Below are 23,268 nucleotides of genomic sequence, written 5' to 3'. Positions count from 1 at the left end.
GATCCTGGAACATGTCAGTCTTCAACAGGCATTGGACTAAGAAGCTGATTTCTCTGTATGCAGTTACAAAGGGCAGCCCTTGAGAGGGTGAGGCAGTTGCATAGTAAACTTAGTTGTGGATTTTTCTACATCTATGTCAGGAAGGTTTCACTGCTATTTTCTGTTTTATGTTTAATGAGCAGCATACTGTTTCCAGAGTTGACTTTACACTCTTTCTGTAAATGGCTTCCTGGCCTCCTCCAGAGCACACTGACTGGGCCACAGCACTACAAAATGCCAGAAACATGCATCTTAACACAGTGAGAAACTGTGATCCTATTAGACTGTACCAGCAGAAAAGCAGTAAATCAGGTAGGTTTGGTCCATTATATCAGGGAACTGAGTTCAGAGGCTATAACTAGAGGGTACCTTTGTCCTTCTCTCCCTTCAAGCCAGTACGATGTCTTGTTTCCTGTAATATATGAAAAAGAGATGTAGGACAGGAGGACTATCTTAAAATCAGGATCTAATCCTGGTAACTGAATTTTATCCATGTAGTTTAGATCCCCATTTTAAGACATTCCTCCCACCCAGTGTTACCAGCAATAGATACCTACCTCCCTGAGAATTCACATCCATCTATTTTGGAGTTTTAGCCAAATTTCCTCTCTGAAGCTTCCCACAGACAGCTGTGGTGTTACCTCAGTGGGGGAGAAGGCGTGATTTGCTCCTGTCCTTGAAGCTGTGGGGTATGTGGACATCATAGGGTGGAAGGCTGTGGATAATCCTGATCTAGGGTTGTAAAAAATGATGGTGAGAGTAGAAGTAGACTCTGCGTGGCCTGAAATCACACCACTACCTCCATTTACCTACTCATCTATTTTAGTGTTAGCAGCAACAGCCACCTGTTTTTCTGGGTCAGTGTTGCGTGGTGGCACAACGAGGAGAAGTTGGGCTTTACTCACTACACTGCTATTTTCCATCAGTTCTAGAGAAAAGGTGACAAACTGAGTAAAGTATACCATAGGATGGATTTGGCCCAATGATTGCCAGTTGCATTGGATGAAATTATATCATTTCATCTAATTGGACAATGTGGGAAAGAATAGCGCAGAGATGTAGCAAGAAAAATCTAATTAGATTATTGTCAGGGGAGATTTATTGGCCAGATATGAAGAAATGAAGTGCTGATTTATGTATGTCTGGAATCTGGCCCTTTGTTTCCAGAACATGTCAGGAGAATATGGTTAAGAGATGTTAAAGTTAGAAAGCAATCTTTAAAGTATGTTCCAGGAATAGTAGAATCTGTAAAATTTCACATAATAGGGACTAAACTAAAGAAACCACAAGAATTCCCTCCCACACTAAGCTCCCTGGGGCAGATTCACTGACCTCTGCAAGCAAAAAAGGAACAGAGTATCTGCAAAGTCCTCACAGAGTCAATATAATAGTAAAAGAAAAAGGAGCCTGGAGGACTCAGGCTCTATTTTTGTCTCTGCCACATAACAACTGTGTGATCTTGGTCAAATCAATGAGGTCCCTGTCCTCTTGACTAATTAGTGGAGTTTATCTATAAAGCCGAGAACAAAAATTTTCCTCAACCCCTATTTCTAACTTGGTCTGCTGGTCTTGTACTTTTCCATAGGTTTTGAACAAATCAGTAGCATGCAGGGAAGGTTGCTTAAAGGTTGATTGTCAAGTACTTTTGTACCTTTGGACAGAAAGCTCCCTGTTCAGTGCTACATGTTACTATTTTTATGAATGGCAATTAGGACTTAGAGTGTTATAGAAGCACCAGTGAAACAAAAAAAAATGATGCTGCTGAGGACTCCATGAACGTCATCTACTGTTGTTGTTTTCATTCTGTCCTTTAAAACAAAAACAAAAACCTACCATTCACTAAGTTGGAATAAGCTGTCAATTTTTTAACATGAAGTGGCAGGATGTGTCCCAGAGGCAGTGGGGGAGCTGGTTTTGCATTGGCAAGATTTACGATAAGGGATTCGCTTGAGTGCTGAGGCTAAAGGAAGATAAATCCCCAAAGGCAAATTCTACCAATAATTGAATTACAAAGCCATTATCATGTGTTGAACAGAGCAACTTTATAGCTCTATTGTGACAGGATAAAGCTTGTTAGAATATTTATGTTCATAGGACAACGTTGGCATAAGGATCTCCAAGAGTATGTTCCGTCTTCCACCTGTCTGTTGCAGCTAATTAGTCTTTCTGTGTAATGCAGTATATGTGGAGATGGAATTGTGCTCAAATTGGGGCTGGGAAGAAGGAATGCTGAAGGCCAGGAGACATCTCAAAGTAAATAACGTGTTAAACACAAAGTCATCTGCAGAATGTAACTAGAGTCTAGTGTCCAGAAAGAGAATCGGGACAGGTTATGGGAAGGGGAAAAGAGAGCACAGAGGCAAATAAGCATTTTTAATGATGAGGGATCAAACTGGATTTTCCAAGCGATGTGTCACTTTTCTGTTTGATATTGCATTGCAGCCACTTCTAACTTACGCTGAGTCAGTGTCGATAAGCTCAAAATGGCCAGAACTGTGTGGATCTCATTCCACTCACCTTAGTAGAGTCATGCTGTTATCTGTCATTTATCTGCCATCCTTTGCTGCATGAATAAATCATGCCTGTTTCCCCCCAAAAGAAGGTGAGGGATGGTCACAGGAGTCCTGATTCTGCACATGTTCATATTCTCTGAGATGTGGGAAAGCTGCATAATATCTCTGTCTGCATATAAAGAATGAACGACATTTGTACTGGTTCTGTCTGTGAAAAGGGCATAGTAGCATTTCTGTTCTTCCAGCCTTTCATTCTGGGCCATTTGCATTCAAGATTCTGTAAAATAATGTTGTCTTCCATTGCTTAGCTTAAAAGACCTTTGATCGTGGCTGCTGTGAGCATGCATGATACAAGGAATACATATGAAAAGTTTGCCATCAAGTTTCTTGTGCATGTAGTCCCAGATATGGTGTGACTGTGTCTGAAGTCAAGTATCCAAAACCAAAGGCACCCAAAGCTCCTTTCCAGAATGCACAAGCCCTTGAGATGAAGCCCTTATCGTCTGGTGCTTTGAGTTCTTTCTTTGTGAAAAATGGTAGTTTGAAATTAAGTACACCAAGTGGAAGCTTTTGCTCTCTTCACAATGATGCCTTTTTGCAGTTCTGAGTGGCCTGATTGCCTTGCAAGCCTCATCAGTTCCCAGCATCCATAAACAATTGCTTTTGTCCCTAGACGTGAAAAAAGATAGAAGAGGTGGAAATCCCAGGATAACAGGGTCTCTATTGAATATCCTTGGCTCAGAAGAGCTGACAGGCCAAGGAAGCCAAGGTTTCAGAATGTTTCAGACAGAGAGATGGCAAGGGGTTGGTCACTACAGAAATATGCCAACTAGCATTTGCTGTGCAATGGGCAGTGCCAGGCTGCTTTTGTTTAGTTCAGCCTAGTTCTAAACCAGAGGATGATTCGGGGTCTTTGCCCTGTGCTGCTTCTCACGGTGGATGTAGAATCTGCATTCAGAGCAATTACTGCACTGCAGCCACTAGTATCGATTTGTGAAGCTCTCAAGTGCAGATGACTACTTAGCAGGCTTGATGGTGATTAAAATTTTAGGAAGCAACTTTGTAATAAGACTGTGGGGGTTCTACATTTTTCATAAAGTGAGCATCTTCTGCGTAAAGGCAGTGGAGTCACTGCCTTGCACTCCCCTTGGCTTTTTTAAATCCTCATTTTCCCAAAAGATTTTTTTGGTCTTTTTTTTTTCTTTCTCTTTTCCTTTTTCTTTTTTCAAAACATCCAGACAATTATACCAACAAAACACAAAAAGCTAATCGCAAAAATACAATAGGCACCATTCAACAGAAAGTGTTGCAAGCATATCCCTGGGGTACTGAAGTTTCAGGGAGTATTACAGAAAGCCTGAGATTAAAGGGACAAACAAAGGCCATGCTGGCATTTTACCATAAAGTGAAAACATAGACCGTGGCAAGAAAAAAAGTTTGTGGATATATGAGTGATTGGTCTTTGAGAACGGATGCTGAAAGGGAAGAATAGAATTGAGAAATATGAGAAGAAAGTGCTGCTGGCATAGCTAACAAAAGTTACTCAGAATAGGGCATGGCAAAGTTTTGGACTGCTCTTTACTTCTAGAGAAATTTCTGAGAGAAATCAGTAACTGAGTGGGTCCCAGAGTGTTGTTCATCTGTACCCTTGTTCTTTGCAGAGTGCTTGGTTTCTAAGCATCGAATGTGCAGCACTTTTCCTTGTTTAGCTTGTGAAGTGTACCTTGACCAGATTGTATTGGCCATGTGCACAAAAGATAATGGAGTGGGCAGTTGTATCAAGTTAGAAACACTGAGTTTGAGGCTTCGGTGTTATCTAGGGCAAATCCAGCATGTAGTTTCCTTCTTCCATGTGTGAAGCTTCTATTTATTGATCAGTCTAGCTTTGGTATAAGAACCCTCAAATACGGTCATCAGTCAGGACTGGGATTTCTTTGTAATCAGTTAAGTTTATTCATTTTGTTTCATACTGATGCCATGGGCTTAACACTGTTACTTAATAATACTCAGGCTTGTAGAAGTATATTGTCCTCCTCAGCTTCTAAGGATGATCCTTTTTGCCCGCAACCAAATCAAAAAGACAAGAAAACCCACTAGCTGCATGGTCAGTAGTGTTGTGATAGGTCTGGTTGACATACTAAAAATTTAAGATTTCTGATGTATATTCCACAGTTCCTAACACCTTGCTTCCAGTAGATGCTTTAAGAACTGATTGTACTATCCATGTAAAAGGATATGTCTATCTTCCTACAGAGTGCGTGTTCTCAGGTGTAGTGCAACCAAGAGCACGGGTTTTTTTCTCCCGTATGTGCTCATTGTGGTCAATATTGCGTTTCTGAATGTCTTCTAGGCTTTTACATGCTATACAGTAAATAATAAAGGTGAGGTAAGCTATATAAAACATTACTTTCCCCGAGAGACCCAGGACGTTCTCTTTCCCCTTTATTTACACTCCATAGTTTATCTGTAATTCATATTTTTAAATGTAGGTAATAAACATATTTGGGGTCTGTTGTGTTACCTGCTTTGGGACCTTTATGTGATCACATATGGGTGTCTGTAGTGTAGGTGTCCAGTTATATTCAATGGAGAGAAATAGCCCTTTCTAGGATAAAGTTTGTCTTCTCATGAAGTCAGATCAACCACAGTGCAAAAATGCCAGCAAAGAGAATTGACTGCAATTAGCTCAGAGTTAAATATCTATAGTGTATGACTGGGTAAGACGAATATTACTTTATGTGGCTTTTCAGGTGGTATGGAGGGATGTATAGAGAAATACATCTCGGATAAGTGTACTCTGCACTGGGTTAAAAACTGGCTGGACGGCCGAGCCCAGAGAGTGGTGGTGAATGGCATCAAATCCAGTTGGCGGCTGGTCACGAGTGGTGTTCCCCAGGGCTCAGTGTTGGGGCCGGTCCTGTTCCATATCTTCCTTGATGATCTGGATGAGGGGATTGAGTGCACCCTCAGGAAGTTTGCAGATGACACCAAGTTGGGTGGAAGTGTCGATCTGCTGGAGGGTAGGAAGCCCCTACAGAGGGACCTGGACAGGCTGGATCGCTGGGCCAGGGCCAACTGCATGAGGTGCAACAAGGCTAAGTGCTGGGTCCTGCACTTGGGTCACAACAATCCCATGCAACGCTACAGGCTTGGGGAGGAGTGGCTGGAGAGCTGCCTGGCAGAAAAGGACCTGGGGGTGTTGGTTGACAGCTGCCTGAACATGAGCCAGCAGTGTGCTCAGGTGGCCAAGAAGTCATGGCTTGTGTTAGGAATAGTGTGGCCAGCAGGAGCAGGGAGGTGACAGTGGCCCTGTACTCGGCATTGGTGAGGTTGCACCTCGAATACTGTGTTCAGTTTTGGGCCCCTCACTACAAGAAGGACATTGAGGTGCTGGAGCGTGTCCAAAGAAGGGCAACGAAGTTGGTGAAAGGTCTAGAGCACAAGTCTTATGAGGAGCGGCTGAGGGAGCTGGGGTTGTTTAGCCTGGAGAGGAGGAGGCTGAGGGGAGACCTTATTGCTCTCTACAACTACCTGAAAGGAGGTTGTAGCGAGGTGGGGGTCGATCTCTTCTCGCAAGTACCAAGTGATAGGACGAGAGGAAGCGGCCTCAAGCTGCGCCAGGGGAAGTTTAGGTTGGATATTAGGAAAATCTTCTTCACCGAAAGGGTGGTCAGTCATTGGAACAGGCTGCCCAGGGAAGTGGTTGAGTCTCCATCCCTGGAAGTATTTAAAAGATGGGTAGACGTGGTGCTCGAGGGCATGGTTTATTGGTGGACTTGGTAGTGATATGTTGACGGTTGGACTCGATGATCTTATGGGTCTTTTCCAACCTTAACGATTCTATGATTCTATAATTCTAAATATCACAGGGCTACTGTGGAACAAGACAGCATGATATAAGAAAATGTGACATTAAAAAAATTCTGGTCAGTAAGCTCTCAGCAGAATCCAGATGGGAGTGATGTGTTTCTGGATGTCAGCTGTGTACAGCTAATATTGATTTGAGCAGAGATGTATTTGTATTTTGCCTGTCTTTTGCAACTGATTGTTCATGTTATCATTTAATATTATGGGCTTGATTGTGACCTTGTGATGTCACAAGTAAATTAAGCCTATTATATATCAAAGCAATAGAATGTGTATTTTCTAAGTTAGGAAGAAAGATCTAGCAGATAGGAAGACCGGGATATGGTTCTTGCCTCTACTTCAGATGTCCTGTTTGACTTGAGGAACTCCCTTAGATTCTCTGGGCCTTAGTTTTCATCTTCGTTGTCATCACATTTCTAATTTGCAGGGGTTGGGAGATATCAAAAGAAAGGAAGCCCCTGAGTAGATGAATAATGTTTATCACCAGTCATGTTTCAGCCATCCATTTTCTGTACATCCTTGGGACAACTGATGGCTTAATTCTACCCTGAGTTGAAGCTTCTGCAGTCCCAATACTGGCTGATGTAGTGTGAGACTAAGTAATATGCAGGTCACTACAGCGGTAGCCTTCTAACTTTCAGGGCTTGGTGGGTCCAGATATTTATACGCTGCTCTTAAGATATAAGAGTTTGATGTAAATTATGGCTCACATCACAAGTGAAAACAACAGTGACAATCATGTCCCATCCATCAGTGAGACGTCTCATTCTGAATTAGCTGTCTTTGCCTGAGAAGATGCAATAGAAGTGTTTCTTGGGGTCAGAATAGCACTGTGAGGAGGAAACTCACAAAGCACCTGACTGTAGAATCACAGGCTTTAACTAGGGCAAGTTCTCTGCTGGATGAATACCATTGTCATGTGACAAAGTGTTCAAATCCATGGAATATAATCCTTGTTTCTTTGGAGAGTTCACAACCCCATGGGGCTGTGTGAGGTCAGGAGGAGGAATGCACTGACAAAGCTGTACTGTGTCGTCTGTGATAGCCCAGTTCCAGGTGTGCTTAAAGCCCACTTGAATAAACAAGAATAAAAAGGAGATATGCCAAATTACAAGTTTAGTCCTTCTGCAGTTTTTTAGAGCTGTTTGTCACTGGCATCTATCTATCTTGAACTGAATTGTAACTAGCAGGCCCTGCATTTTGGCTCTGAATCTGCTGATAGTAGCAGGTAAAGGAAAAACGCCCTAGGAAGGTACTCCCTTCCCACCCACTTGGTGTCAATTATCAGGAAGCAGAGATTTTAAATAGAAGTTGAATGCTTAGGAGAAAAAGACCTTGCCATAAACGTTATTAAAAATGGAGAAGAAGTGAAAGCAATGTTGGTTCAGAGTCTTTTCTGAAATTCCAGTCCCCAGCAAACGAGAACAAAAAAATCCAAACCTTTTCTAGCTAGAGAATTGTTACAGACTTTGTCAAGCAAAGCTAAGGATTAATCAGGCCACAAATAGTCTTGTTATTGTTAACATTTTTATAATGGTTATTAGTTAATGCGCACGATGATTAAGGGCTGGAGCTGCCTCTGATTGCAGTCAGTGGGAACTGAATTAAGGTCTAAATCAGTGTTTGAACCTCACTTTTGATTTTCTGAAAAATAATGAGGCTTTGAACAGAACAGCATCTAATTTGTCTATCACTGGAAATGAATGTTTCTCTTCCCTCATGCATCTATTAACCTGGAGGTCAGGCAGCTAACAAGAAACTGGTTGTTTAACCCTTAGCCTTAATCTAGGATTATGACTTGGATGACAAGACCAGGACCAGAAACAAGGCTGATTGTCAGAGATGCTGCTGAGGCTGCTGTACAATGGGATTGGCACATACTTGCAGTCAGTACTGCTGTAATTCAGACTGTCCATCAAACCACTGGCCATTCAGACTATCCCAGGGAGTTTTCGAGACCAGCAGTGCCAGTTGAGGGTAACCTCAACAATGGAAGCAAAGCTTGAGTTCATAAACACCTTATTTGCAGTGCTCAATGTCTTTATATTGTTGCTTCTTAATTCAGAGTGAACAGTCATTTTCTGGGTCAATCCGACATTTGTTTTATTAATGGAACACTGTTTTTATTAGATCAGAAGTGATAAAATGTCTCAGGATGAAATGGGTTTTTAAAATTTCTTAATTAATGAGGAAATATTGATCATTAAGAGTGTCAATTAAGCAAATGTACATAAACTGTCCAATATAAAGGAACAGCTATAATTAGTATTCTGGCAAACACTATTATCCCATCAATTAAAGTCTTCTGTATCCCACCCAGAACTGAAGTGCATCCTTCTGACCAAACCAGGAGACACATCAAAATGTCAGGCACCAATGAGAACAGAAACAAGTCTCCAGGTGGAAAGAAACGAAGTAAAGGGATCAGAAATAAAGAACTCAAGTACAATGGCATTGATTTGATAAAATGGTAGAATTGCTTTCAAATTTTCAAGTTTATTTTAGGGAAAACTCCAAGATGCTTTCAAGATGATCAGCTGTTACTTGTGAGTATGAGTTTAGGGCCAGCTAAACAGGATCTCCTGTGGAATTAATATCTTCATAGTATCTGTTGTTTTTAATGCTTTTGTATCAATCTGTCTTTTACAGGTCTATGATGGGGTCCGGTAGAGAGCCTGATCTCGTGCACCTGGAGGCAAAGACAGTGGATGGTCGTAAGTACATCAGCTTCCAAATATTGTGGTATTCTGTACTGCCCTCATATTCTTGCAACCACACAATATCATCATGGAAATCTGACATCCCTTTAGTGATTCACTCATTTAATATGAGGGGTTTGACTGTTCCAAGGCAGGTCTGTCAGAAGAGAAGTCTTTCCAGCAAAGCAAAAAGTTGGGATTAACAGGCTGTGAAAGGAGCCAAGAACATGATAAGGAAGAATAGGTGATAAGCAGTAATTGGAGTTAGTATGTACAGCACTTTTCTTTCTTCCTACGTGATTTTTGTTCATGGGAACGTGGCATTGGAGAGAAGTTCCTGCATCACAGGTCTAGCTGCTCTTGTTTCACACAGTACATAGTATCACCTTGTTCATAGCTTTACAGTTTTAACAGACCGGGGATACTCTCTGCCTTAGGTACTACCTTTGAAAATACCTCATTTCTCTCACATTAGAAACCTTTTAATGGCTAGCCTAAGTGTGTTCTTCACTGTTATTGCTTGTCCTGTCATTGTCCTTCACTTTCATCAGCTCCTCTCCCTCCCTGCTTTGCCTCTTGAGGTGCTTTTCTCCATTCCAGGAGCCTCCTTTACCTGCAACTCCAAAATATACTCCTAATTGCCTGTAAATTCTCTCAGGCACCCTAAGCTACCCACTGGCCTTTTCTCCTCCCACCCATGCTTCCTCAAGGTTTATCTTTGAGCTCCACTGCCTTTGCAGTGATCTTCCTCCGTGGATTTCTTTTCCACAACACTGGATTGCCTCAGGCAGGCATCACACCGAAAGCCTGGCTGCCATAGATCTCGTCATTGTAATTCCATATTGTTTCCTCTGTAAATAGCAGCTTTGCTGCAACGTAACAAGCAGATTTTTACCACTGGCAATATCTAAGTATTAATGATGCAGCCAATTAATTCTTTTAAAAAGGGATAAAATTCTCCCCTGAATTGTACCCCCAAGTGCAGTGGTGTTACTTAAAATATGTATTTTATCATAGGAAACTTTAAAACTGTCTGATAGGTAACTGTAAGGTAATCATTTTTTTAACTCACTGAAATTTAGCATGAAAGAGAATTTTTTGGAAGATGAATTTTGAAAAGAAGCAGTTGCGATAGAAACCATAAAGTTTTAAAGGTTTTTCCATTTCAAGATACGCAAGGTTAGTAAAAGTGAAAGAATGTATTATCTCTATTTCTTACCATTTGTGACCTCTGATTATTATTTCTCATCTCAATTTCACTTCTGTGAACATGGCAGCAAGGCTGGGAACATGAGGCTTTCGGGACATGTTTCTCGGGACATGCTAAATGAGAATGAAATATTCTAACAGGACAGTGTCTATTTCAACACAAAATATTACTGTTATAAGACATTAAGAATTTCAGGTCATTGAGATGAAGCACTACAATCGATGTTTAAGGAGCTATATTCTGGTTATGCTTTTGAAGGATGTTCAGCTCACAGTGGGCAGAGAAAGTGCCATGCTCCAGATGCCTTGAATAGTCTTGTTTAAGTTCTTAGGCTGTAATAAGAACATTTTACACAGCTATAACACATTTCTGCAAAAGACTTCTTGAGTTCTTAACAAACCAGTAAGCTTTATTACAGCTCTTAAGGTGGAAACCAAAAACCAGGTAGATGAAACTGGCCTCACTGAGGAGTCAGGCATATTACTAAAGAATTGTGGAATAACAAATTATCGCTCATCAGCTGAGCTCTAGTAACTGATTCTGTGCACTTATATTGGCTTAGCTGTGAGGCAGCACAACTTAAGTTTTTCTGTTAGGCAGTGACAGAACTACTAATGTAAATATAGTGGTGGTGTCAAACCTTCAGCCAGTGGTGACCCTTTTTGCAAACCAGTCATTTGGATGAAACTTCTGCTCATGAGTCAGGAGGTCCCCAGCTCAGCTCATTGGCAATATAAGAAAATACGTTGGATTTTCAGTAAGTGCATGCTGTTTCGCCCGTTGTTCCAGGGAGCATTGGTCTCTGGCAGAGGACCATGGTGGGTAGCTGGAAGCAGTAACCTTGGAACATATCACAGCATTTTTTGCCAGAAGACATTTGGTAGTACTGCAGGCCACAGGATTTTGAGACTGACAGGCTAAGAGTGTGCACATGGTCCATTACTCTAGTTACCATGACCAACTTGGTATATTCACATCTCTTGGCTACTAGAGCCGCCTTCTAAGTACTAAATCAGTCTCCTTTTCCTGGACAAAGTAACCATGACCCTCCAATGGATGAACAAACCCTTCTCCTCTGGAATGAAGCAGGTGTGTTTCTGCCAGTGGGGTGATGGGGTGAAGTGTGCTGAAGTGAGAAGGATACCTTTTTTTCAAGCTGAGGATAATTTGCAAATAATTTTTCTTGGGTGTTTTTGGGTTTTTTTAATGTTCTTGCATTTGTTTATTTAAACTTTGTTTGGAATATCTCTTTTGAGAGTTATCCAAGTGTAAAATTCAATAAAGGGATTAAATTTGAGAAGGTAGACTTGCCAAAACAAGGCAGGGAGAAAGAAGGAAAGAAAGGGGAGTGGTGGGGAAACAACCACACAATCCGTACAATAAAATAAAAGATCCTGAAGTGGAAATATAAGGGCTAAGCAAGAACCTGCTGAACTCAGTACAAATAAGAAAAACCACCTCATTTTTGTGCTGTTATATTTTCCAGCAGAAACTGAGTAGTATAACTGCAGCTTTAGGTGAGAAGAAATAGAAATGTCAGCAGAGGACAGTGTTAGCCCATCTCCCTGGCAGGGTTGTTTGAGAACATCTATCAGCAACAACCTTAGTCTTGGGCTTTCCTGCTAGAACACCAATAACTCTCTATCTCTGCTCCCTGATTATGGTCTGTCTGTGCATTTTATTTATTGTGTTTATATACATTATGTAAAAGGTTTACAAGGACTAAAATAGGAGTCTCTTAGCAGGCATAAATCAGTATAACTTCAGTGGCATGTTGATTTACACCTGCTGAGGCTGTGGCTAACAATGTTGTACCTGAGCGCACATTCTCCCTACTTTTTTTTTTTCCTCAGGATCCAGAAAAATCTAGACTCCTGAACACACTGTGTCTCATCAAACTAAGGTGTAGGTAGTGATGAACAAACAGAATACAGACGGTGCAACTTAGTTGTATCGATGGAGACAGATTTGCAGGGCTAATCATTGCCATTTATGTTTTTAATCCTGTTGTGTAAATTTTGGAGAGCACCAGGCAAATTTTCATCTCATCCAATGTGATGGTTTTGTTTATTTTTTAAAGGCTTCAGGCCCAATCCGAGTCAAGCTGGGACTGACAGCACAGTAGTAAAACTGATTTTCTGGTTGGAAGAAGTTCATGTGAACCTTATCTGACATTTCCATTCATACACTTGGGTGTCCCTGGTGTTCCACTTTGATTTTTGAACAGGATCAAAGGCAAGCCAGCAAAGCCAGCAGGAATTGTGAAATTTTTTTGCCTGGCTTCAGGTCAACACCCCAGTAAGACAATTAATCCCCTACAGTTCTTAACCACACGGTAAGCTTCACTTTGTTACATTCACCACCATAGTCAGTAGGCAGAATGACTGGTGGAAGTTAAATCCAGGTTTGCTCAAATGCAGCTTGAAGTGCTTTCAGAAGGTATATAAGCTTAATGACTTGTGGGTTTTAGGTTTGTAAAGAATACACAAGTCCTGAAAGATCCTTAATTAATGGATTTATCTGATCTGAGCTAGGGAGGGTTATCCCAGTAAGGCCTGATTCTAGCTAATTGACATGGGAGGTGATTTTTTTTCAGGTGATCCCTACTGAGGAATCCAGAATGTTGGTAAGAATTAGAAAGATGGATTCCTACAAGGCATTTGCAGACTAAGTGGGTACCTACTGGCCCTTCACAGAATGGCAAAGCTGACTCAGAGGATGTCTAAGTGACAATTTCTATAGATGCGAGTCAAGAAACCCCACTGTTACATTTATGAGATATGCATTTGCTTGTGCAGATAGAAGCCAATTGATTTTGAGTGAAGTTTTAATTTATGTAATTTTTTTTTTAAGTGTGGATGAAAGAAGCTAAGGGGTTTTCTAATGTGCTAGCAAAAAATTAGAGAGCTCCTGATATTTAAAAAGTGCTTTTGTTTCCTTTGCTTTTCTTCTGCTGTTCTGATTTATGCAGCAACTTTTCTTATTGAAAGGTAATTTAGGTGCTGCTGTGGTTGCAGGTAAGACCAAAGCCTTACCTGGGATCAGCAGGCATGCTCTGCTTTCTGATCAACAGGGACTGAGCATCTAGCTAATAGTGTCTGAATCACAAAGTTGTACTAGGACTTTAATTTCTGTTTTCACAGAACATTGCTAGGAAGAATAAAATAATCACTGCTGTGGAAAAAACAAGTAGGCAACCTATCCTGACAGTCTTTTGCTGACATAGCTAAGGTGGTGAATTAATTCCCATAGTGCCCTAAACATGCACAGTGATTTTTTTCCCGATTGTGATTAGTATTTTTTCCTGATCATGATTACTATTTGTCCTGGAGAATGACATCTGTTAGTTTCTCTAATTATATCCTTATGCCAGAAATGGCAGAGGATGTACTTCCCCGTGTGAAGAAAGAATCCTGACTCTGACATGCAATGAAGAAAGAGTAGCAGCAGGATAAAAACAGATTTGTGAGTAGTTAGTAAATGGGGTGGCTTCATTTCACTGATCTTCATTACTGGTTAATTGTTTTGCAGTTGCTGAGTCCTGGAGAGTTGTGAATATATTCCCATATCACAAATGTTCCACAAATCAACATTCAGACTGGATGGAAATGGATAAAGATCAGTCATTTTGTGTGTTTCTCAAAAAAGGAGTAGAAAAATTAATGTGTGGGAGAATGTTTAATTAAATTGTGGTACTCATTGTCCTGGGAGGTTGTGGATGCTGAAGGTTTACCCGGACTGCCAAGGAGCCTGGACAAATTCTTATAATCTTTCCTAGGCTTCTGTTATTAGTCACTGTTGGAAAGGGGTTAGAGGCCTGGGTCTTTCAGTGAGATATGTTACTACCATGTTCTTACAGTTCATTAGTTACAGGATGCCAGACATTCGTTAAAAGCAGAAACTATCCCTAATGTATAAGCTGCTCAGTAATGAACAGGGATACTCCTTACTAAACCTGGAAGACAGACAAGTCATAGATTGTGTGGATGCTCTTTGCATAAACTCCTGATTTGGAGTTTATCCATAGTGGATTTATTTGTAGAGAGAAGTACACATTCCTCAATGAATTAAAAACAAGAAAAATAAAGATCAGGAGGAATTATACATTCACGGTAAGTACAGTGAATGTTTTCTCTGACTCTCCTTGTGATCAGATAAGGTTTCAAAAGATATACATGCAAGTTTAGACTGGAAAGCAGTGGGTATTACAGTTTGATATGTCATACAAAATAACACTCAGCAACAAAGTATCCTGAGAAAGTCCTACTCTGCTTTAGGAGAGGATTTGAAACTCTCCCCTGTACTTTTGCAGAGGCTCACCAACCTCCAGTAACCACCAACGACCTTATATCTCCACCAACTGAGCCAAGAAATGTTGCTGGGACAGGCTGCATTTCCCTTGAGAGCATATTAGCATCGAGCTTGAGCTAAACAGAAAAGACAAAAAATATTTTATGGCACAGGGTCCCTCTGGCTCTTAACTTTTGCTATGTGTTAGCATTTGCAATTCTCTTTCACCACTGAAAAAGATTAATTTTGTCAGAGGGTTTCCCATACAAGACGTCTCCTTCATTCTTGTGTTCTATGACTTTTTTTACTTCCTCTTTACAAATAGCTGCTATTCCCTGAGAAGAATCCTACTCTAGGTGTCTAAACCTGTCAAAATCAAAGTGTCCGGGGGTGTAAGAGCTGGGAGTTGCTATGTTCTTCTCTCCAGGCACAGCGTGACTTTGTTGTTGTATATTAAAAACAGCAGCTGTTGTGGGAGGTGAGGGTTCTGGAACTGAAAAGCATAATGTCCTAATTACCTATGGCAGGGAAAACATCTGTGCGGGAAAACTAATGAAATTAATTCCAGAGCTTAGCAACTGAATACATTAATTGACATTAATTAATGCTAAATTACAAAGCTCTGCCAATGGAATCATATAAAATGTCCATGAGCATCAAATGCCAAAACAAAATCCTTGAGTTAATGTGAGCACAGCGAACCTTCCCTTAGGAAAAAAAGAGGGATCCGGGCACTGCAAGAAGCCTGTTTTCCGTCCTTCTGTCTCCTATAGCAGAGGGAGATTTCTTAGTGTGCACATCTCAGGGTTTGGCTGTTTGGGCGATTAGCTTAAGCAATTTCAGTGCTCTGTCCTTTAGTAGTTATTACTGGCATTTTAGAATTGAAGCCATGGAGAACTGCACTGTAAAACTTCACAGGAATTGCCTTAGTAAATCTTCATCAATGGTACAATCACTGCTGTACAGACTCCTGCGATCACAGCAGAAATAGACATAGTCCCCATTCCTCTGTTAAAATAGGATCGAAAAAAATTCAGTCACCTCTAATGGATGTCAACCTGGCCTGCTCTTTAAAATCTCTTGTGGAGGAGATTCCTTAATCTTCTTTGCTGGCTGGTCCCAGCAGCACCCGTCCTGTGCTCTCAGGATAAATAACCTGTTTGCCTGGGAAGTAAGACAGCACTGCAGTCTCCTCTCAGTGTCTCCCAGGTGGCCAGTGTGCCTGTGGAAGTAAAAGAAAACAAGGGGAGGGGGAAGGAAACAAGGTGGGAAGTAGAGGTCTGATCCTATATACCTCTATGTGATTCGATCCCATGTGTGAAAAACCACCCAGTCTTGTCAATAGCTCAGGGGGTGGTGGGGCCAGCCATTTCAACTGATGCTGCTTTGTTTAAGCTCAGGATTGCCAGACACTTGACTCAGAATCCCAGAATGAGAGGAGATAAATGTGGGGGCAGGTATGGGGGGCTGTTCTTCATGATACAATGGATTGAGATAACAGGAGAAGTGGGGATTGGTCGTGTTGCAGGTGAAGAGATGCATGCCCGTTCTCCGTCTTATGAGTAGGAGGGGACATGCTGCACCACACAGTACTATTGGGTGGTGGAAGAGGCTCTGGCCCCGTTGTCCCCCTTCTTCCTGGGAGCAGAGGGACTGAGGGCTGAACAACTCTGAAAAGGAACTTTCAGGCTGGGAGCTGGATGGGAGTTACGTCGTTCCCTGCCCTCTCGTGGCTAATATGGAAAAAATCATATCCCTCTGAAGGGAAATGCATTTCGATCATCCTGTCTGGGCTGTATTAATTAATGTTTTACAGTGAGCTGCAAAAGCATAAAATGTTATAAACTGCAGTGACTAATAATACTTAGCACTTTATATATTCCAAGAACTCTGCAAATGCTGGGGTAAAATCATCCCTCATCAAATTTTCCTGAAGCTTCGTTACCCTGCATGTCATTTCAAGCAGAAGTCAACAGCCCTTAGAAGCAAGGAAAGAAATGTCAAATGATAGATTTTAATTATAACCAAGATTAAATATGAGATGGTAAAAATCCAGCCATTTCTATTTCACTGTAAAATGCTACTTCTCTGATCAGAAAATGGTAATTATGTCAAACAAAGGTCTGCGTTTCTCCAACAAGGAAAAAGATTAGAAGTAGTTCTAAGATTAAATGCCATGGAGTGTTTCTGTAGTGCTAATGCAAAAATGCCAAAATCCTCCTTCCTGTAAATCTGCTTTGTCATTAAACAAAGAGCAACTTTTTAATTGGTCTGAAAGAGCCCAAATTGAATACTGAGAATCTGGTTCTGTATTCTAGGATAAATTACCACCATGAAGAAATTAAAATTGTTTTTCTTCAGGTGATGGATTATGAGGTGAGCACCCTGCAGTGCTTCAGAATAGGAGATGAGGACATCCCATACAGTGACAATGGATGCGATGGCTTTAGGGCTGTATTTAGGCCATTTACTTTGAAACATACGACTGCTTGAAGCTGTTAAGACCTCTAGTTTCAAGGGAGTGTGGAATGATTGCCCACGTCTGCCAGAGTGCATCTACCTACACTGTCAACAGAGAAGTAGGTAAAACCCCTGAACAGGAGGTGGTCTGAATTACTTTCCAAGGTGATCTGAATTGCTCTGCAGAGTGTAAGTGCTGTAGGAAATACAGAGGTGCGCTGTGGAAGGGGTTCTCAGTGGTGACACTACGGGGCAGGTGTCCTCTGAAGGTGTCCTCATACTTGTGTATGTTGTGGACCTTGGCCATGTTCTGAATAAACTCAGCATGTGACTGTAGAGAAGCTGTCATGCTCTACAGCAGATCCCACACCATGGGGATGGCAGGGAAACTGTAGAGGCTCAGCGCAGAGAGTATCTGTCCTGCAGCATAGACACAAATCTTCAGACCCATAGTTACCTTGGGAGTCACAGGACTTGGGCTGTTTGTTGCCTCTGTAAAGAGTCCTTCAAAGCTCTGTTTTTCCCTTGCTCAGTTCCTTGCTTTGAGCTTAAGCCTGGATAGCATCCAAGTAAACTCAGCAGGGCAGGTAGCAGTGCTGAGTGATAACGCCCTTGATGAGGTTTCTGTCAGATCTGAGCCAAAAGCATTACATTGTGCCACCTTCAAATGCTGCCTCTCGTCTAATTCCAACATGGAACCGCAAGAGTGGCATGGAATAATCAGATCAGCTATGCCAGGCTCTCTCTTAGTATAAAGGAGCAATGTGTAGCTTTGATGTAGGGTGGAATTAAAGAAATAATAGGAGGCTGAGGCAGGTGAACAAGGAAGGAACTTAAAGGAAGAAAGTAATCAAGGGTGGATTTACGAGGGGTGTAAGAGAGAGAAGTGTGTTGCGTTGAATGGATGGTGTCACTTCATGTCACATGAGGCTGGGAAGCAGAAATGCTGCCTCACCAAATAGGTTTGTGATAGTAGGAAGAATCTGTGCTCAGGATCTCAAGTGTCTTGGTTTTGTTCTTTTCCTTTCAGATGCTCAATACATCACCTGCAAGATGCAGAACTGCAGTGAAGCCGCTCTCAGCAAACCCTTTCCAGGCTATATTGACCATAACTCCCTGATCGTCCAGGATGATTATGTCTTTGTTCAGGTGCAGAACACCCTCTTCTCTTATTTATTCTATTATTTTATATTCTATTGCTTTATATTCTATTATTTTCTCTTCCCTTCCTTTGCATGTGTGTGCATGTGTGCTAGCCCCAAAATAGTCAGACAACACTAGATCCATATGATAAAGGCACTGAGTGGATTGTAGCAGTTCATTACAATGCTAATAGCGTTCCTTTTACCTCTAGTATCTTGGCACTGTAGGGTCATAGAGTTCCTGCCTGGAGCATCCACCATTATGTACTGGAGTGGTCTGTGCCACTCCCTGCAGTCTCTTCAGCACTCTAGAATTAGTGGTGTAACCCCTCAGCTTGAAGTGATATGTCAGTCATCTGCTATCACAAGGGAGTAGACCAAAGCTTTTTTGAACATGACAGGGAAATAAAAAAGGAGGGAGTCAGGGGAAGAACCAAAGAAGGAGTAATCAGGCTTTATTGTTATGCCTCAGTTATGGTTATAATGAAAAGGCTGAAGATGAGATGTACTCAGCCAAGTTGTGTTCCAGGTGAGAGCTGGTGAATAGTTCTGAACTCCTGTGGGTTTCATTAGCCTGCCACCAGTGTCCATTTAATAACAGCTGAATAGGGTGAAAACATAACAACAGAATTGCAGGGAACATGAGGGTGAACGGGAAATCATTAGGACTAAACTGGTCTTCCAGACAGTTTATATTTTGCCATGTTTGGGGGTGGAGGGAAGAGAGAGAACTGATATTTTAAATTGGGTGAGTTGACGGTTAATTACCTTCAGTTAATGAACTCAGTCATAAACACCAGTCTAAATCATCCACAAATAATGCTGGGACATACATTCCAGAATAGCTTTTGTGCCTAGTGTGTCTGAGACATAAATGAAAAGTTTATATGGTAAGGAAAACAGGGGCGTAAATCACTGTTTAGGCATGCTCTCTAATTTCAGCATGACTGTGTGTTTGTGGCTTGAGTGACATGGGAGCTGGGGAATTTCACTTCATATGTGAATTGATTCATTATTTCATCACTGATGCCTTGGTTTTGTGCTCTTCAAGATTGTTAATCTTCTCTGCTCTGACCTGATGTTATTACACACTATAGAGAAACCAACCCCTTTGCCCCATCTGAAATCAATGCTGGGGAGATTGTCTACCTTTCTGAATAGCGTTTGTGTTTTGATGCATTTCTCTTTCTGTCTATAAACTGTTGTATAGTGTTCCCAGTGCTGTCAAATTTTGACTTTGTTACACCTCTGTGCTAGCTGCATGGTGTAAGGCACGTGAGGAGAGGCAGTCTCTTATGATGTTCCCCTTAATGCCCAATGGGACTTTGCACAACTTTATATATTCATGTTTGTAATGCAGTTTGAAAAGGTATCATGGAATATTTGGATTTGGAAAGCTCCTATTTTAATCCTTAAACTTCTTAGGATTCTTAAACAGAAATAAATGTAACAGGTCAAAGAGGCAGTACTTGCCAATCATTAATAATTGACACTTACAGATATGAAAGAATAATATTGTAATCCCTCAAAACAACCTCTGCTTTGTTCCTAGTAGTCAGTGAATTCACTGTTGGCTGGAAATTTAAAATGAGATTCTTCAGGTGGTTACATGTATATATATGGATATATCTGGCTTGCAAGGAACAGCTAAATAACACTGTGGATGATGCTGGACCCTGGATTATCTCAGGCACTGTTCTTCAGAGGTTGAATAGCCCTACACCAGACAGTAAAGGCTTGGAAGAATAGATGAACGCCCTGAACACCCTCCCCTAGCCTTCCCTACCTTCCTTGATCTCCATCTTGCTTTTCTGCAGCTAAGGCATTTGGAATGAAAATTAGTAGGCTCAAAAGCATGAGGATAAAGGAATGTGGGTTTATTTCTCCCATTACACCGTGTTTTCTTTACAAACTCACACTCTCTCATAAACAATGCTTCTGGCCTTCTTTCCACTAACTTTTGCACAATTCCATTAAAAAATAGTTCAAGAGCTTTAGAATAAGAAATAGTTCTTATTTTACTTAATCTGGTATGAACTTAGCCCCTGTGTATCTTACATTTTAAAGTACTGCAGTGCATTTTAAAACACTTGTTACTGAAGAAAAATCTTGATAAGCCCAGATATCAGGCAATTAAAGCAAAGTTCTGCATGGAGGATCCCTTGGAATATTTGTTCTTCAGTATCTTTCATCCAAGGATTTCAAAGTACCTTACAAACATTGATTATGCTTCAGCAGCACTGGAAGCCAGATAACATTGACAAGTTTTTTCTTTCTATTTTTTACCCCTTTAATAGGTGGTAGGAAATGAAACCTCACATTGCCTTTTCAAGGTATTGCCATCAGTATTTAGACACTTAAATAAATGGCCACATTCACAGAAACATCAAATCTGCTCAGCTTCTCCTGTCTTCAAGGAGCTGTGAATGCTTAACAGATCCGGTAACAGATACATGTGATGGCTTGTACAGGGTTGCACAGGAACCAAAGCTGGAGGCACAAATAGAAATCAAGCATCAGGTCTGCCGATCTGCTGATCTAACCAGTAGCCTACACGGCAGCTCTGTAGATAGCAAAGAACAGACTGTTTTGTGGAAAGTCAGAGGAGAGCTGTGGTATCAGCAGGTGACATAATGGCCCAAGTGAAGCCAGGAGTTCACTTTCCTCAGATTTTCACCTGAAAGTCTGGCCTTTGTCTCTCTTTGCAGAAAATGGGATTCCTCTTGCTCTCTTTTTCAGCCACTGTCAGTTGGATCAATGTTTATTCATCAATCGTAATAGTGCTGCAGTTTTAAGCCATTGCCAGCAACGCTGTGGTCTTTCCCTTGACAGCTTTTGCTTGGTATTTTCCCTGATAATAAAAAAATATCTTAAAAAGTCCTGATTATAACTTTCCTGCTTCCCTCCTAGTTGACATCAGCAGGAAGACCACATTATTACGTTTCTTATAGGAGGAATGCATTTGCACAGATGAAGCTGCCGAAGTACTCCTTGCCCAAGGTAGGTTGCTGTTGCTGGAATATCTGTATGGACCTACAGATATTTTGATTGTACAGAAATTCTTGAATCCAACACAAGTAACTGCAAGATGACGTGCAATGAATGAAAACATCATTCTTCTTTAATAGAACATTTGCAAGCAGGAAAGGACTGAAAACGAAGTCAGCACTTTGGCTAGTCAAGGACATCAGCATGAAATGTAGACAGATACCACAGCCCATGTCAATTACCATTTCTTTATGGTTAGTTAATTAAGTTTTGGAGGGGACTCTCTTTTCTTTTTTTTTTCTTTTTTTTTTGGTCTTAAAATTCCCTTCTCCTGTCCCTATCCTGTGTGGATTGCTTTTTGTGCTGTGCCTCATTAGCAGATTTTAATGGGAACCAAGCAAAGAGATGTCTTTGTGTGTCTGCTCCATATCTTCCCTAATTAAGAACAATGGTGAATTAGCATTGGAGCTTGAAAGGCTATTGCTGCCTTCTGGAGCTGAATTTTTTAAAAGACCTGTATAAAATGTTAGCTCCATTTTGAAGAAATCACCATTTTGCAGCTGGGCTCCTAATGGCTTCTTAACAAAGACAGAGGATTTTTTTTTTTGAGGCCTTTTCATTCTTGATATAGTCTGGCTTAAATAAAATTTAAGCTCAAAGGTAGAAAATGATCTTGTGGATTCTATGTGAGGTCTAACATCTGGAGACAAATGCATTCTCAGAAATTAAGCAAGGACTGTCAAAAGGAAAAAAAGAAAGTGCAAGGTCAGCCTGTTCCTAGAAGTTGAAAGTACAACAGATTTTGTAGGTAGAAATATTCAAAGGGATAATTTTGCTACTATCACAGCTGGCTGTCTTTAATTCCTCAACCCAGCTGACCTGTTTATCGTGAATTGACTGGGTGACCTTCATCATATAACCAGACTGCAGCTCAAACCCAGGCCTTCAATACCATACATTACCTACTCTGCTGTTGTACCCTTTGCTCCTGTTTACATCACCTGAAAACCCAAGCTTACAGGACACTGAGGACCCTACCAGAAGCCATGATATCTTCTTGGCTCTGACACAGGAGACCTGTGGTCTGCCCCAAAATCTTCAGTCATGTTTAAAGATAGGTTGGTTTGAAACTTCCTGTCCAAGCAGGAAGGAATTACTCTGTCAATTCAAATCAAATTTAAACAGGTGTTATTTGAAGTAGCCCTTCATAAAGGAGTTGCATTTTTAGCATGTTTATTGTAACACCCAAATCAAAATGGTCATTTACAGCTGATTCAGACCTGTAGAGAGACTGCTTGCTTTGAACCATTTGTCTCCTTTAGCCCACACTTATTTTTCCAACTGTCCACCTTCTCAAAGAGATCTCTGGACAGCCAAGGAAAATGCACTACAATTAAATTGCAATGTATTCTCAGAGAATAGGAACTGGAGCAATACGTTCATGTTATTTGACCCAAAGAAAAAGGCAGATATTTAAGGAGATAAGATGCTTTGTCACAATCTTGGAATATCTTTAAAGACCAAAGAGCTACATTTGGCTTGGTAGGAGCTACAGTGGAGCTGTGGCTGTCTAGGAGGCTGCTATCAAAACAGGATAGCCGCTTTTATTAAAAATGCACAAAGCGTTATACTATTAAAGGAATTGAAACAAACAGCTTCTTTTATGCCTAAATTCTCTTTTATCTCCTTCAGCTAAGAAAGTGGGGCCAAATATGGTAAACAGTACTAAGCAACTTCTGGAACTGAAGACAGAAATATCAAGCTTTTTGTCTCTGCATGTCACTCTTCCTAAACTGTAGGGGTGTGACGGCAGGCAGCGTTGGCAGGTGATACTGCTGCTCAGGCAGGAATGGCCTATAGAAAATCAAAACTAAAATATTCTTGTTGTTGGCATTGAAGCCAGTTTGATTAAAAGTCTAAATGAACTTGAAACTTTCCCATACAAGAAGATGTCTGCACATGTGCATACAGGTTGTGTTAACCCTGTAAATGGTCTTTATCGAGACCAGTTAATTTCTGCAGTGATCTGTGGGTTGGTATTGCCTATTCTGTACCACAGC

At 41.0% G+C, this 23,268-nt stretch overlaps 1 protein-coding gene across 1 annotated transcript in view; it reads left to right on the top strand.

Moving 5' to 3' along the window:
- SORCS1 (sortilin related VPS10 domain containing receptor 1) overlaps nt 1-23,268 on the top strand; it is a 309,525-nt gene that overhangs the window by 213,076 nt on the left and 73,181 nt on the right. The window contains exons 6-8 of the mRNA XM_087766088.1: nt 9,069-9,133; nt 18,109-18,227; nt 21,131-21,220. Coding sequence (XP_087622214.1) covers nt 9,069-9,133; nt 18,109-18,227; nt 21,131-21,220 — 274 coding nt within the window. The remainder of the gene's footprint in view (nt 1-9,068; nt 9,134-18,108; nt 18,228-21,130; nt 21,221-23,268) is intronic.

This window comes from Nipponia nippon, unplaced genomic scaffold (assembly GCF_047370975.1).
Source record: "Nipponia nippon isolate SJK-2023a ecotype South Korea unplaced genomic scaffold, ASM4737097v1 scaffold_3, whole genome shotgun sequence".
NCBI classification, from domain to species: Eukaryota; Metazoa; Chordata; class Aves; order Pelecaniformes; family Threskiornithidae; genus Nipponia; species Nipponia nippon.
Note: the sequence above shows the minus strand (reverse complement) of the source record. Positions and strands in the feature narration are given on the sequence as shown.